The 15,332-nt window shown below is 50.4% G+C and overlaps 6 protein-coding genes across 6 annotated transcripts; 3 read left to right on the forward strand and 3 right to left on the reverse strand.

Moving 5' to 3' along the window:
• The first annotated feature begins 12 nt into the window (after positions 1-12).
• Positions 13-1,095, forward strand: LOC136183571 (UPF0193 protein EVG1-like). The gene is made up of 6 exons (XM_065970258.1): positions 13-134; positions 187-249; positions 302-472; positions 528-665; positions 725-825; positions 882-1,095. The coding sequence occupies exons 1-6, from the start codon at positions 38-40 to the stop codon at positions 966-968; spliced, it is 657 nt and encodes a 218-aa protein (XP_065826330.1). The 5' UTR covers positions 13-37; the 3' UTR covers positions 969-1,095.
• LOC136183563 (uncharacterized) lies at positions 827-8,059 on the reverse strand. Its single transcript, XM_065970243.1, has 16 exons — positions 7,577-8,059; positions 4,215-7,514; positions 4,013-4,165; positions 3,655-3,946; positions 3,553-3,598; positions 3,432-3,498; positions 3,306-3,374; positions 3,067-3,212; positions 2,863-3,007; positions 2,731-2,806; positions 2,580-2,679; positions 2,437-2,520; positions 2,249-2,389; positions 2,089-2,196; positions 1,826-1,913; positions 827-1,771 (listed from the first exon to the last, which is right to left on the reverse strand). The coding sequence occupies exons 1-16, from the start codon at positions 8,048-8,050 to the stop codon at positions 1,010-1,012; spliced, it is 6,051 nt and encodes a 2,016-aa protein (XP_065826315.1). The 5' UTR covers positions 8,051-8,059; the 3' UTR covers positions 827-1,009.
• Positions 8,060-8,213: 154 nt separating this feature from the next.
• LOC136183568 (centrosomal protein of 41 kDa-like) lies at positions 8,214-10,154 on the forward strand. The gene is made up of 11 exons (XM_065970254.1): positions 8,214-8,354; positions 8,405-8,468; positions 8,523-8,570; positions 8,616-8,677; positions 8,732-8,901; positions 9,009-9,136; positions 9,186-9,253; positions 9,312-9,426; positions 9,487-9,672; positions 9,764-9,814; positions 9,878-10,154. Exons 1-11 carry the CDS (start codon positions 8,310-8,312, stop codon positions 10,012-10,014), a joined length of 1,074 nt encoding a protein of 357 aa, XP_065826326.1. The 5' UTR covers positions 8,214-8,309; the 3' UTR covers positions 10,015-10,154.
• Positions 9,765-12,712, reverse strand: LOC136183567 (telomerase-binding protein EST1A-like). The gene is made up of 2 exons (XM_065970253.1): positions 10,068-12,712; positions 9,765-10,014 (listed from the first exon to the last, which is right to left on the reverse strand). The coding sequence occupies exon 1, from the start codon at positions 12,637-12,639 to the stop codon at positions 10,105-10,107; it is 2,535 nt and encodes an 844-aa protein (XP_065826325.1). The 5' UTR covers positions 12,640-12,712; the 3' UTR covers positions 9,765-10,014; positions 10,068-10,104.
• On the forward strand, positions 12,655-14,280 carry LOC136183570 (ELMO domain-containing protein 2-like). The gene is made up of 8 exons (XM_065970257.1): positions 12,655-12,947; positions 12,998-13,026; positions 13,085-13,182; positions 13,237-13,366; positions 13,418-13,551; positions 13,605-13,673; positions 13,723-13,859; positions 13,909-14,280. Exons 1-8 carry the CDS (start codon positions 12,809-12,811, stop codon positions 14,037-14,039), a joined length of 867 nt encoding a protein of 288 aa, XP_065826329.1. The 5' UTR covers positions 12,655-12,808; the 3' UTR covers positions 14,040-14,280.
• Positions 13,987-15,332, reverse strand: LOC136183569 (zinc transporter ZIP13-like). The gene has a single exon (XM_065970255.1). The coding sequence runs from the start codon at positions 15,197-15,199 to the stop codon at positions 14,135-14,137; it is 1,065 nt and encodes a 354-aa protein (XP_065826327.1). The 5' UTR covers positions 15,200-15,332; the 3' UTR covers positions 13,987-14,134.

The following is a 15,332-nucleotide window of genomic DNA, read 5'->3' on the forward strand; positions in this document are numbered from 1 at the left end:
AATACCTGTTGGCATGGATACAAACGACAGGTAATCAATGGCATCGCATCGAAAGGAACAAAGTGTCGCCCGCGGAGGACTGTTCAATCCTCCGCGAGTCGAGTACAGCAAAGAAACGCAAGATTTACTCAAGAGTAAGCTAAATTGGGTGCCTATGGCGCCTCAAGTGCGAATCGTTTCGCCTAGGAATGATGGCAGAGTCGAAATTGACTAACCTGCAACAAAGAAAACTTCAGCAATCGGTCACTAGTGAGTGTTTGCTGGCAAGATAGTCTTGAAAGAGATTATCTCGCGCTGACAGAAGGAAACTCTCTTCCCATTGTTGATCCTACACGAAAAGTGACGAAAACGAGCAGCGCGACTAAAGCAAAGAGAACTGACCCCAAAATGCAGAGATCTGGACTTCGTTCAAAGGAAGCCATTCTCGAATCGGAAGCGCAGAAGACGTCGTTCTACAGGCCACCACCCGGAAGTAAATACGTACCGGTAATTGGTTATTGATTTTGACGTCACGTCTTTTACCGTAGAGTACGTATCGTCCGAGGAGAAGGAGAAGCTGCAAAATCGAATGGCATTTGGCTGTGACATTGATCCAACTCGACGAAAGAAGGAGGAACCCACGGTGGACGATGACGTTGAAATTGACGTCGACCAATTCGACGAAGGTACATAAATCAATTATTTACGTTAGAACGTATCATCTCTTTCTATCTATCGCTTACAGTTATAAAAGAAATTGAAGAACGACGGCAATTCCTCGACGACATGGAAGCCATTGGCAAGGGCAAAGCATATCGAGCAAAAATTGAAGCTGAAATCTCACAGGTAACAGCAAGAAAAATTGTAATTTTAGAGTTAGTTATGTACTTCTTAATCGCTAGAAAATTCGCGAACTCGAAGTTATTGATCAAGAGAGATCGGCCGAACTAAACAGATTCACACAATCGTCACAACAAAACGAAATATAAAAAAAAGTTTTGGATCTTTTGACCATAGATCTATGATTTGACTACTTTCTCTTCTTATTCATGTCCTTAACTAACGTTTGCAATCGACTGAGCGGTTTCGCGCGCCTTTCCGCGCGATCCTCAACGACGTAGGGCCGGACGCACTTACCGTGCAACGCCATTCGCCGCAGCCGCTCCGTGTCCGAACCGGCGTGCGCGACTCGCGCTGTCGACCCACCGAATCCAGACGATCCCGGCGCCGACGCGACATTCGCTTTAGGAACGGGCTGAGGGTCCCGGTGAGTAGACGGAACTTTGTCGTCATGACTCGCTCGACGCGACGTCGGTAGCGCTGCCGGACGCGGTCGATTGCGACCTGGTATGACCACTTCGTTTGAGGAGGGAGCGCGAGTCGGCGGCGGCGGCGGCGCCGGAGTTGGAAGAAGATCGGTATTCGTTGCCGTCGAGTGGCTCGGACGGTACTCCGTATTGAGACGAAGAGCCATCAGAGGCGGAGGACGAAGACGATCGAGCTGTGACGGCACAACTTTTTTGCTCGGAGCAGGAGGAGGAGGATGAGAAATAGAAGCAAGAGGAGGTGGAGGAGGGAGAGGAGGAGGACGGCTGCTAGCGACGGCGACGCTGCGAGGTTTGCTCGCTGGAATGGCGACAGTGGCGGTCGACTGGACGTGCTGCTGTTGGCCCGAAGGCACGAATGGCGTCGATGTCAAGCATCGTTCGGCGGCCCACGACAAATTTATCGCGGGGACGACAACGCCTCGCGAATAGCCGTCTTCTATGAGAGAATTCCAAGTAGCATCGACCTGTGATACAACAAAGAGCTTGCGTGTACACAGCAACATTATTAGCTATTATACCTTTAGGGTGTCCAGGTTTCCGGCGACGTACAGGGATTTCTTCGCCCGTGTAAGAGCGACGTTTAATCTCTGCTTACGTGCCAAAAATCTAGACAAATTATAACTAATCAGAGTTGATCTGATATAAGATTAGGGGCCCAGCTCTCTAATATACGCAGGTGCAAATCAAAGATTAGGGGCTCAGCTCTCTAACATACGCAGGTGCATCCCTGAGAATAAGGCTAAGGGGCCCAGCAAATATACGCAGGTGCATCCCTAATTACCCTATGCCTCCGGTTCGATTCTGGGCGCGAACGCACGACAAGATGATGACGTCCTTTTCTCTTCCTTGAAAGCTGTCGACCGTTCCAACTTCTATGGCTCGCAAGCCGCTGCGGAAAAAACAATTATATGCTTTCTGTGGTGCTTGCATTCGTTACTTACCGCGACGCAAGAGTCGCTCGAAGCACTTTCTTCTGCTCGTTATATGGCGTTATAATTCCAATACTAGCTTCCGTCAATTTTTGTCGCAGAACGGTGCAGAGGTGAGCGACAAACAAGGCTTCGATGTCATTAAAAATGGATCTATGGGAAAGGATCAAACACACGAGAACACGAGACTGATAAATTACCCCGCGCCGGCCGATTTTTCTTTGCCAGTTGATACGTCAAATAACAGGTAAGGCCTAAAACTCCAAGATTCAGAGAAATCGGTACTGCAAAGACAATAAACAGAGTCAACCAATAGGACATAAAAACTTCTGACGCATCTTACCGATGGGAAAGCAACTTTCCGCCGTAAAATTGTTTAGACGGAAAGTGGCAAATTTCCGGATGCATTCGATACTGCATCGTCAGCATCTTAACCGGATTAGCTATAGGAGCAAAAACTACATAAATAAGAAAAGGGCCTTTCAAATGTTTACCACGAGACTCCGAAACTTCAAACAGAGACTGACATCGCTCAAAAAACGATCGTCCCAAGTTCATGTCCTCTGATTTCTACAAAAAAAAACGTGCCTCTGTACTAAATCATATAATAATTACACTAACAATACCTGAGAAAGGACCGTTGCCGGCAACTGCGCTGGATCTCCCACGAGAATCAATTTCGACGTTCCGTACTGAAGAGGAATGAGAATGTCCACTTCGGAACACTGCGCAGCTTCGTCGATAATTACGCAGGAAAAGTGGGGTATGGCACTGAAACGAAGTCAATCTAAAACATCAACCTCTTCCTTTCTTTCTGCTCAGTTTTTTACCCGTTCCCTCGCTTCTCTTTAAAAAGATTCGCCACCTTATGCTGACCACTTCCAGACAAGGTCGCGCAAACGACGTCCGCGTTGAGAAGAATGTCTTTATACACTTTGTTGTGAAGTCGACTTTTTTGCCTCGAAATTTGGCTTGCCTTGGAGAGAGAAAAAATTCAAAACAGGGCTCTATTCTTTTCTGCCCTAACGCTCAAGCCACTTCAGAGCTAATACACGATTTTAATTAATACCCTTTTTCTCGTTTCCTCCAGTCTCATTCGCTGACCTCGAAGACTTTCGATTCTATCATTCATACGTTGCTACAGAAAAAAACAGGCGCTAGGACGGAGATAAAGCAATAGGGGTAGGTAAATTACTAGATTGGCTGAATCATGATGTCGCTGAATAGAGGCCAGCTCTTTGTCAACAGCCTCAATGTCGTTGCTGCCACATTAGATAGGCTTTCTATGCATACCAGTCACCAGTAGTAGCTCTTACATGATTTTAGCGACATCAACGTTTTCATCCATTTCCGTCAGCACAGCTAAGAAAAATCGTGACTTCAAAAGCCCACAAAAGCAAACGCGCGTCGTCCTCTACCTCCCGATAGCTCTCGGCTGACGAGGTTTTCCAACGCAATAGCATTCACTAGCGGATGAATCGCCGAAAGACGACCGATTCGAACAACTTTAAATTTCGCGGACGACGACGGCGCCGCTGGCGAAGACGCAAACGAGGACTCCGCGTCCGAGACGTGTTCGACGATCCCGGCTTGCATCATTCGTAGAACTACTTCGTCGATTCCGGCATTCGACGGAGCGCAGAGCAAAATTCGGTGTTTTTTGGGCTGTGGCAGCCGGCTACTCTCCGAAGACAACTCCCGACTTCCCTCCTACGTCGTCACAAACAATATACTGTATGGAGAAAAATCGTAGACTAATATCTGAGCTATGCTTACCCGCAAAAAGGCTTCGACCAGTCCGACGACGGTGCGAGTCTTTCCCGTTCCGGGAGGCCCTTGCAGAAGACAAATCTTCGGTTCGCGAAAACTCGTTCGCAAACACGAGAGCACCACCGAAGCGATCGCCTTCTCCTGCGACGAATTGAACGACTACGGCAAAAACGTAAAATCAATTATACTAGAAGTAACATAAATGCACCTTGACCGGCTGAACGCTCAGATCTTTGAATGTCAGCGGTTTCGCCGGATCGCCGATGACGAACGTCTTTCCGTACTCGGGACTCAGGATATCGCGTATAAGGATGTTGCTGTGCGCGGAGACGAGACCTTCGTATCGTCGCTCGGCGGGCGTCAGCGTCGTGACGTATTGCGCGTGAACGCCGTCGTTCTCCTGCGGCGAATGAAACGGCCGTTTCAGTTGAAAGACGACGACGAGAAGAGTCTCGCCGCCGTAGCGATTCTTCGTAACGCTGTCGACTTTCGCAAAAACCGGCGGAATCCCCAAGCGATTAATCGACAACTGGACAAGATCGCCGTCGAAGACGTGTCGCGACTCGACGTCGTCTTTGAACGATATTCGCTGCTCGCAACGAATATTGATGATTCCGGTGCTCGATATCCAATGCACGTTTCGGACTCGGCCTTCGAAATCGGGTTTCGTTATCGTCGTCGTCGCCGTCGCCGTCTTCTTTTTTGTCGCTATTTTGGCCATCTCCTTCTTGCCGCGAACGACGTCTTCCCACACTTCGAGAAGAATAAACGTCTCGAACGTCGTCAAGAATTTATCGACGGTTCGATAGCGATCGAGAGCCGGCGCGGCCGACTGCGTTAGCTTCGGCGGCGCAATCAGATCGTCGGGACGCCAAGAGAGAACGTTAAAAAGCATGCGATTCTTATCCGGCGGCCTTGACGGTTTCGTTTCGATCGGAAGGCGCTGGTGCGCGGACGCCGCGACGGCTTTCGCCGACGTCGTCGAGACTCTCGAAGAGACGAGATTCGGTCGTCGCGATTTCTTCAAGAGACGCGGCGGTTCGATGATCTCTATTCGCGTCGGAGGACCAGGACGGCCGAGACGCATTTTCGCCCGACGCTCTTCTTCCTCCTCCTCCTTCTTACGCTTATCGACGTCGTCCCAATCGTCCCAGTCGTCCCAGACGTGATCGTCGAAGTCGTTTTCCAGAAAGAGGAGGTCCGGCGGCTCCAGCGACGGCAGCGGCTTCGGTGGTTGTAGCAGCTCCGGCGACGGCAACGGCTCCGGCGACGGTGGTTGTAGCGGGTTCGGCGGCTTGATTTCACTGACGGGAGGCGATTGGCTACGAGACGGCATTTTTCGTCTGTCATCGGCGCGAGGAGTCGATTCCAATACAGGCGGCTTTGTCAAAAGAGATTCGGCTTCTTCACGAGTCCCAGTTTCAGACGGCTGCTCGACTTTCGCGGTCGACGACTCCTTGTAAAAACGCGGCACGGAAACGCAGGTCCTAGGCGGCTGCAGCACTTCATTGCTCGACGATGGTGCGCTGATCACTTTCTGCAGCACGGGTAGAGAAGGCACGAGCAGTTTTCTGCCTCGTTTTAGCAGCGCCGAAGACTTGCTCACTGTCGCCTTTTTATTAGAAGTAGATGTCATCGTGCCTTGTTCGTCGTCGCCGCTTTTTGCCAGAGAAGTCGCCCCTTTCCCCGACGACTTCTTATCGGAAACGCGCGACGACAGCTTGCTTTCGTCCGTTCTTGACGACGCGCCGCCTTGCGCCTCGTTAAAGGTTCGCCGCGTCACTCGAGTGGAAATCCACGCGTCCTCTTTTTTTTCAGGTTTCTTTTTCTCGGCGAGCTTTTGCACGACCGTTTCCAGCTTTTGCGCCTTCTTATTGAACGACGGTGTGGAAACGTGACGCGCAGGCGAGGACGGCTCAACTTTTCTTTTGCCTTCTCTTGACGAGGGCTCGACAGCCAGCGCATCTTTACTTAAGGGAGCAGTAGGAGTCCACAGATCATCATCGTCGTCGTCATCATCATCACGAATAACGTTTTTCTTTTTTCCTCTCTTGTGACCTCTTATGGGAGGATTAAAAAGAACTAGTTCGTCTTCTGAAGACGAAGACGAATCCGATATGATTATTAGAGCCGCTCTTTTTCTGCCACCGCGATGTTGACCGACGACACTGATAAAGTCATCTTCCTCCTCTTCCGGTTCCTGCTTCTTGACCGTCCTCTCGCCGGGAGATAGTTCGGGCGAAGATACGACGGTGAGATCGATTATTTCAACATTTTCGTCGTGGCTTTCGTCGACGGTTTCCGGAATCGTTTCTGCGTCGTCGTCGTCGTCGTCGTCATTGAAACGCTGCGGCGATAATTTGGCCGCTAGTTTGCTCACAGTGAGAACGAGATATTCACAAAGAAGTTTGTGTTCCTGCTTCGTCATGCAATAAACTTCGTAGCACGTATCCTTCGAGCGTTTATCAAATCGCGGTCGTATCAGCTCTTCGTATCGTCGCCCTGCCGTCGAAGCGACGTCTCCCTTGCGCAGAAGCAAACTGATCGTATTTCGCGCTCGCGTCGCAATCGGCGGAAAATCGTGCGCAGGAAGCGAAGAATTGTCCGACCACGTGTCCTGTCGCTTCAACAGGGCGCAATCGACGAGAAAGGAAATCCACGTGCGCGACGACGACTCGATGACGTCGTACGCTTCCTCGGAAACGCAATAGACGATCAGCTGCAGAAGCATCGATCTCGACTTGATATAGAGAGGCGACGACGTGCCGCCGCCACCACCGCCACCGTAACGCTTAGGCGCGTCGACGAGAAAACCGACGAGCAACGGAAAGACCTTCGAAGCGACACGCCGATCCGTCTCGTCGCTTAGAGACACGAGAAACGGAAGAAACCAATTGAACGTCGCCGCGTGAAAGCGACTTCTCCCGTCGGTTCGCGACGACGATTGACCCGTCCAAGTGTACGCGATTTGGCTGTTCGTCAGCGCTTCGTCGTCGGAGACGGCAAGAGAGACGGCCGAAAGGCGAGATTCTTCGTTCGTCGTCGATGACGACGACATTCGCTCCAATTCGTGAACGTACGACTCGTGCGTAGTTACGACGTCGAAGACGATTTCTGGTCGGACGGTTGGCGCCAGCGTCCACACGCGATCACGCGCGCGTTCGAGAAGGATGACCAGGCAGCGAAAGATCGGCCAGAATAAGACGGCGTCGCTTCGAAGAACGTCGAATATTCGCGAGACGACGCGTCGAAAACCGTCGTCCGCGAGAAAACGAATCCGAAGCGTTTGAATGTCCATGGAGACGAGAAGCATCGCGATGCCGATCCAGACGTCGTAGGCTTTCCCGAAGAGATGATTCGGAGGAAAGAGATCGGGACTGGAAAGGCGAACGGTCGAGGCGCAGTCGATGCACGAGAAGACGATTTTGAACGAAAATTCCAATTCGTCGAAACGAATCATGTCGACGATGCCTCGGTCTCGGACCGACTTGAGCGCCCATCGTCGAATCTAAAAGTAACGCGTATCAAAAACCAATCACCTCTAAATAAATAAATGACTAATGTACAAACCTTATAAGACGGATGAACGAGTAATAGATACAACCCAGCGAAATTTTCCTCAGCCTCTAACTCCTCGTCGTTCGTCTCATCGTACTCCTCGAACGCCAGCTCGAATAGACGCGCGACGTCGTCGTCCAGAAGGTACTCCGGATAGGAGAGAATTTCCGCCAGCATCGTGTGAAGTCGCCCCTCATTCGCGACGTCGTCTTCATCGTAGTCCATTGGCAAGGCGAGGCGTTCTCTGAGCGACGAAATTAGCCGGTCGACGTCGTAGTCGAACAATCGATGGCCGTAGTCGCTGTCGGCGTCTGCTTCTCGCGCCGCGTGGTAGGCGAAGACGCATTCGCGACACGACGCGAGATCTCGAGTCATTGCGTCGATCCACGCGCTGCCTCGTCGCCATTTCGACGTCAGGGCGGGAAGGAAACGCGTCGCTTTGGCTGGATCTTCGCACCAGAGGCACGGGTACCATCTGGAATCCATTCACAGAGAAAAAATTGTAACTGGAGGTGATGGCGCACGTTCCCACTGTCCCGTATAGGTACGTGGAGTTCTTCTCGAGTTCGCTTCTGCGGCTATCTACTTTGGATTCTACGCTTTTTTGCAAAAGTTTTGCTTAGAAACAGCGAAATCGCTGCAACACGGAGTTAAAAGGGAGGCGTGGTTAATTTGCTATCCCGGATTCTTTTGTTTGGCTCTCCCGGATTCCCAGTGTTTCTTTGGCGCATTTCGACGCGCTGCGATGTCGGCGACAACAAGTCGAGCAAAACCCAAACCGAAAAGAGATGTAGAAATGTGCTGCGACCGATATTTTGCAATTTTTCGTGACGTTCGTAGATTTTGAATCAAAGGATTCCCGAAAATCCACGATACAAGCATGTGAAGGCCACAGTCGACACAGGTTTCTTCTAGTAGCCTTCTCTAGACTTGCCTGACGGGCATCTCTAATAATTAGGCGCTAGCCTTAGCAAGTATTTGGAAAAAATGGAAGACATCAAGAAAAGCAAGTCTTCATTATAACCAGGATTGTTGGATAAATTTCTTTTAGACTATAGGTATCGAAAAGACGAAATATTTCGACGAATCAAAGTGGCAACGTTCGCTCAATTGGTCAGGAAAGCGAGAGTCCTTTCTAATTTCGATAATTCAACATTACCTTATAAGGTGATTCAAGTTCACGGGTCTCTTTTTGTCGACGACGGTTGCGACGACGACTACTACGAAGACGACGAAGGAGTCGTACCTCATCTAAATTTACCTGAAAGCCACACAGAGACTGCAAAATTAGATGAGGAAGGTGATGGAAGTATGACAGCAAGATCAACATTATCTGAGTGAGTATAACCTCCTACGTATGTAAGAGAAGAAACATAATCAAGTATATTATTTAGTATTTATTTATTTATTTATTATTGATCTACTCGTGATTTTAATTTCTTAGCTTTGTGAGAGGCGTCGGAGAAGTGCCTGCCAAATCCGTCCAACCGGAGACACCTCAAGCTGACTCCCCATATTTGCTTCTGGACGTGAGAGATCGCGATGCTTATGATGCTTGTCACATAATAGGAGGTAAGATTGTATTTCTAAGTGTAGTGCGTTCACTATGACGTGTACTTAGCTTTGAGTTATCCAATGGCAATGCTGTCGCGAAGTTGCAATTATTTCACCAAGGAAATCCTTACCTACGTAACGCAGGAAGCTAGGAACCCACCTAAAGATATAATAGACTGTCTGTCTCGCGCAGAAAAACAAACCAGGAAAGATTATCATTCTCTACGACGAAGACGAGCGCATTGCTCCTAATGCAGCCACGACGTTCGTCCAACGAGAAGTGGACAACGTTTTCATGCTTTCAGGAGGTATGGGGATGTATGGGGATGAAGTTGCAACGTTGTTTTGGATGAAAATGTTGACGCTAGGACTAAAGGTGCTGAGTCAGAAGTTTCCCCAAGGACTGGTGTCCGGCCCATTGCCGGAAAGCTGCCGTCCGTCTCCTCCTCAGACGGGGAGAGCCACGGCAAGGCAAAGCAGCGGCTCCAGACTTAAAACGGCTTCTTCTCAGCCAACTGTTCCTGTTTCCCACCCCCAAGGATTCTCCTCTGACAGTAAGAACGAATATCTAAAACCTCAATTACATAAATCCTGTTATCTAATCGTCTTGTGGGCCACGTCATTATTAATTTTTAATTACCTCAGGTTTGGTTCACATTCAAAATAGTCTGGACGATCTTTTATTGGCTGAAAGCGGTAAAATCATAACCTAAAAAATAACTATTTTGATAACAAAATTCCCCATGACGTTCCCCACAGGGTCTTCGTCATCAAGAGCCAGCAGTCGCTTCACGACTCCTTCTCAAAGCCGATTGGCCAGCAGCGCAAGAAGTACAGCTTCGTCAACGAAACCGCCGCCAGGCAGAACCAGGCCGATATCGACCCCATGGAAGTGACTAAACGTCCCTATTTATCCACGCCATTCGTTTTCTGTACCATATGCACTTACGTAGTATTCAGTGTCTTGCTTCAATGGTGTAGTTACCTCAGGCGATTTGAGCCATTTTGACGAATTTTCCTATATTTGTTACGATAACCCCTTTCGCGCGCGCTTTCACGCGCAAATTTCGATCGTCCGTCACGAGAACGACTTCTCGCACGACGTCATTCTCCGTCGTTGACTCGACGACGTCACTCAGACGATGACAACTCTCAAGTATGATGTCGTCGTTATTGCCGGAAATTTGCGACGAGTCCTGATCGCGAAAAGCGAGCGTCGACAGCCGATTGCCGTTGCTCGTCAAAACGCTGACGTTCGTCGACTTGCGCGCGAAACACGTCTCGACGTATAGGCTCGCCGCCGTCGCCACCTTCGTCGTGCGCTCTTTTCGTTTTTCCTTCTCCGCGGCGTCGTCGTCGTCGTTGACGGCTCCCTTTGATAGGCCGGATAATTCGTTGACGACGACGAGTGGTATCGCCACTGCAAACTTCTTCCCGTCGACGACTCTTCGTATCAAGTCGAAATGCTCGACGAAACAATTCGTGTCGGGCACGAGATATCGCGGGCGAATTCGCGACGGCGTTCTCGTCGCGGCGGCGACGAGCGCCTTCTGTCGATCGACGATATCGCGAATGTCGTCTTCGCGTTTCTGCTCTTTTGCCACTTGGACGGCGAGCGCTCGCTTCTTTGCGAGCAGTTCGCCGACGGCGTCGTCGTCGTCGACGGCGTCGGAAGAATCGGTCGACGCTTCTTCGCCTAATATTTCGACGTCGTTTTCGTTTTGTGATTCCGATTCGTGCTTCGGCGTCGGCGAATCGCTCGACGCTGCGACGACGACGCCGTTCTTTATGACTTCGTACTCGTTATTGGACCGTTGAAGAAGAGGCTCGGGATGAGTCGTCAGAAATTCGGCGAATCGTTTGAGACACTCCAGTCGAACGGCGTCGCCTCGAGCGCGATCGTCCAAGTTCCTTTCCTTTCGACTGTGCGACTCCTGTAGGGGAGAAAAACCGGCTAAAAGGACGTCTTCGTCCAACGCTAAAACAGACGGATCACCGTCTTCGAGACTATCATCAATATCAGATAGCAGAGAATTGATTAGAAGGCAAAACGACTGCAGAGGCAAAGCGGCGCGATCGGACAACCGCATCCACGTCCGATCGTCGTATCTCATCCACTCGGACAATATTTTCAGCGAGGGTAGAACGTCGCTTCGGTGGACGGCGTCCTCGTCGTGCGCCCGACGACAGAGCGCGCCGAAATAACGCACAGCCAGTTGAACGGCGTAGACGCGAGAGCTCGACTCGCGACTATTCCACGAGGAATACATCACGATCGACGTCATGTGAAGAAGAGTCTTACGATCGAACGCCGTCGCAGAAGAGCGTTGGAAATCGTCGAGAAAACGACAAAGGAGAATCGGAAAACGATCCAAGCCGACGCGAGTGAAGAGAAAGCCGTGGAGCGTGAGAAAACGCGTGACGATTCCCTTGAGAGACGACGACGACGGCGACGGCGAAGACGGAGACGAAATGTCCTTTTCCGGAGAGCCGTCGTTTTCGAACTCGACGCTCTCCCCTTCTTCGTCGACTTGAAAACCGTCAAAAATCCAAATTTCTCTCGGCGACGACGACGATCGACCTTTCTTTTGAGTCGTCGTCTTTCTCTCGTTTCGTCTCCTCCCCTTCTCCTCCTCCTGCGTCATATGTTTCTCCCGTCTCTTTGCGCTCTCGAACAACGCCATCAGCTTCTCGCGCGCGTTCACGTACGGCTTCGAAACGGCCAAACTTCTCACGTAATAGTACGTCGCGTCTAGTTTTCGATTCGTCAACGCTGCGATGACGGCCAATTGATTATAAGGCTTGCCGTTACGCGGCACGAGACTCTGGGCTTTCAAATAATACTTTCTCGCTAATCCATAATCGGCGATATCCAAATAAGAGACTTCGTAACGAGCCAGATCTCCGAGACACATCAGAATTTTATGACTGTGAAGATGAGCGACGCGTTCTCGTCTCTTGCTCGGCGAAACGGTGATCAACGGATTGTATCGGTCGAAATCGAGCGACGACTCTTTTCGAATTTCTTCCAATAAATTTTCGTAGAATTCCATAGCCGATTTGATGAAACTCGTTATCGATTCCGCGGCGTTCGTTTCGCGCCACTTTTTCATCCATTCGATGATTTGATAGAACGCCGATTTCCACGCGAGATCGACGACGTCCTCCGCGTAGGCGACGTCGGGAAAATCGACTATGATTCGTCGACACGCGACTTCGAATTCGCGTCGAATTTCGAGCGTTTTCGGGTGCTCGCGTTTGGGATAGCGGGTTAGGAGGTCCGTGAGGGTCGCTTCGAGCTCGTGGAGACGCTCGAGAAGGCCGTTTTTACCTTTTTTCTCGTGAACGGCGTTCGGGAGCTTGGGGAGAGTCAAGACGCCTCGCGTGGATCGCTGGACGTCTTCTGGCGGTTTTAGACGTTCCGCCACTTCAAGGAGACGATCGTATGGCACGCGAATAACGCCTAGCTTGTCAGCCTTCGCCTTTGCAGTCATTTTCTGCCTACTGGCGCATGCGTGCATTGATTTGGGAATCTCCCGCGCAGCAGCACATCCTGTGTCTACTGCCTAGAGAGTCCTTTGGTGCACTGTTGCAGCTAGAGCTCTGACTGTGCCCTCTTGAAGGGAAATCTCTTCTTGGGTGTGCTTCCGGAGTTTTCTTTTATCCGGGCTTTTACTTCTACTCTGTGCAATGTCGTGGTGGAGAACTGTGCTGGCATCGCGATGGCGTGGTATTTTCAAATGGTTCCTACGACTTCTGACTCGAAAATGCGAACTGGAACGCGTGTGCGAGCTCGAACGCTTCGGCGCGGCGAGAACTTGTGCAATCGGTGCGAAATTCCTCTTCTCGCCAGCTGCTTTTCATGGCCCTTTTTTGCAGAGAAATCGCTGCGGCTGTCCAAAAACCCCGTTAGTGCTGAACTTAGAAAAAATCGATCGTCTTCCTTATCATTTTGCTCTAATCAAGGAATTGAGACTTTATGCCGAAGATCCTGGAACTGACGTGGGTCAAGCTGTCGAGCACGTGCTCAACGTTAAGCAGATAGTGTCTCAGAAAAACATAAGGCATTAGAGTCTACCTCGAGCGCTTCAGATCAAATTACTGTACTGTTTTTTTAGTTTTGCTCAAGCGTTTGGTGTCTGCCTGTCTCAAATTGCCAGCGCGTCTCAATTGCTCGAAGAGGTTGAAGAGCGAAGAGGCGTGAAGTATTCTGAAGAGAATGAAGTGCACGAGAAATTATTACTGCAGGCAAATGACCAATTATTAATTAATTAATTTTTTAAAGTTACCTCTTTTTAGCTGTGGACGGCTCTAATGCCAGGCCAAGAGCTTCAGTCTCGTCACACAAGCCAATGGGGCGAAATAGGATTTCAGGGAACTAATCCAGCCACAGATTTTAGAGGAATGGGATTATTGAGCTTAGAGAATCTAGTGTAAGGACATAGATAAAGGGGTATTGTATTATTTTATGTGTTATCAACTTTAGATACTTTTCTACAGAACATGGTGACGTAGCTAGAAAGGTTTTATCTCACTCTCATCATCCCAAATTGGGGTAAATAAGTAGGTGTCTAAACGACTATGTATTCACTTTGCTCTCTTAGGTATTCCTTTGCTGTAGTCGGAATCAATTTGACTAGCTTGGCTCTAGAGCTTCTTCGTGAAGGGAGTCTTCGACGACATCTCTACAGCGAAGCATCCAAACGTAAAATTGACATGAAGCAATTCCACGAAGTCTACTGTAAGAACAAGTTAAACTGAAATCATTAATTAAAATCGTCTACCCCAAGGTACTCTGTTTCAAAAATTCAGCGCGTTTTGGCGAGACGAGGAGCCGGAAAACGTGATGGCATTCAACGCAATCAGAGCGAAATTCAAAACTCACATTATTAATCAACTGGAGGAGACATGTCAGCTCTAACTCCTTCTACAACACTGAATGACCACACGTATACTTACGTACAAACATACGCGAAAATCAGTTAGCACTGTCGTGAGACTGTGGCTGGTCTGCGCTCACTCCAAAAACGTGACCGCGCCCATGAGCAGCATGCCCCCTGTAATGCCAATCAATTGTTTACACGTGTCAGCAAACTTCGTCTCTTTCAGCAGCTCGGGTAGCACGGTTACCATGCTCACGTAGACGAATCCGCCCGCCGTGAAGGGTAGTATCCACGCCGTCGTATTGGCGAAATCGTGAGCGATGAGACCGGCCGCGGCGCCAATAAGACCGCCGGATGCCGTCGCAATCTGGGCCTTGGCTGCCGACCAGTGATCGAAACCGGCGTTGAGAAGAATGGCGAAGTCGCCAATTTCGTGCGGCAGCTCGTGCAGGAGTATGGTGATAGTGGTGAGAACGCCCACCTTGAAGCCGAGCAAATAGGCGGCACTCAGTGCAAGGCCATGGGTGATGTTGTCAGCGCAATTTGCCGCCAAATTCAGGTAGCCGCTTACATTCACCTTGGTCACAACGTCACCGTTGGAAATACTGGTGTCGCTGTCACGTGACTCTTGCACTGCACCCGTACGATGACGAACTTTTCCATTGACGTCATCGCAATCGTCTAGCTTTTGTTGCGAAGCATTCGTCGTCGTCGTATCGGTGACGTCATCGCAATCTTGCGCCTTCTCCTCCTCCGACGACGATTCGTTGGCGAGTTTCTCGATCACGAGAAAAATGACGAAGCCGCCGATAATCCACAATTCGCTCGCGCCGGCGCCGTGCGCTTGCGCCGCCCACGTCTCGGGTAGGAGATGAAGGAAGACGTCGCCGAGAAGGCCTCCGGCGGCGAAGCTGAGCAAAAATCGATGCAGCGACGGCGATTTCGTCGGCGAATAATCGAGACCGATGAGTAGGAGGGGAAAAATGCCCGTCGCGCCGACGAGAGCGGCCGAAGCGAGCGTCGCGATCCATATCGATAGGCTCGATTCGCGTCGTTTCGGCGATGGGATCGCGGTGGCGGTGGAGGCGACGACGTCTTCGTTGCACTCGGGCGGATTCCACTCTCGTTCGCAATCGCTGCACGCCGACGACGTGGCGACGAGCGCGATGACGAAAAGACACTGCATTTGCGACTTCATCGCGCTGTCTCAGGCCGTAGACGGTGACTGCTGCACTGGGAAACGAAGGAGTGCTGTTGGAGCGTAGGTGTGACGTTGTGTGAGGGTCATGTGACGCGACGCTGTTTATGTTTACGTGCAGCCAAGGGGCGCT

This window comes from Oscarella lobularis, chromosome 2 (assembly GCF_947507565.1).
Source record: "Oscarella lobularis chromosome 2, ooOscLobu1.1, whole genome shotgun sequence".
Lineage (NCBI taxonomy): Eukaryota > Metazoa > Porifera > Homoscleromorpha > Homosclerophorida > Oscarellidae > Oscarella > Oscarella lobularis.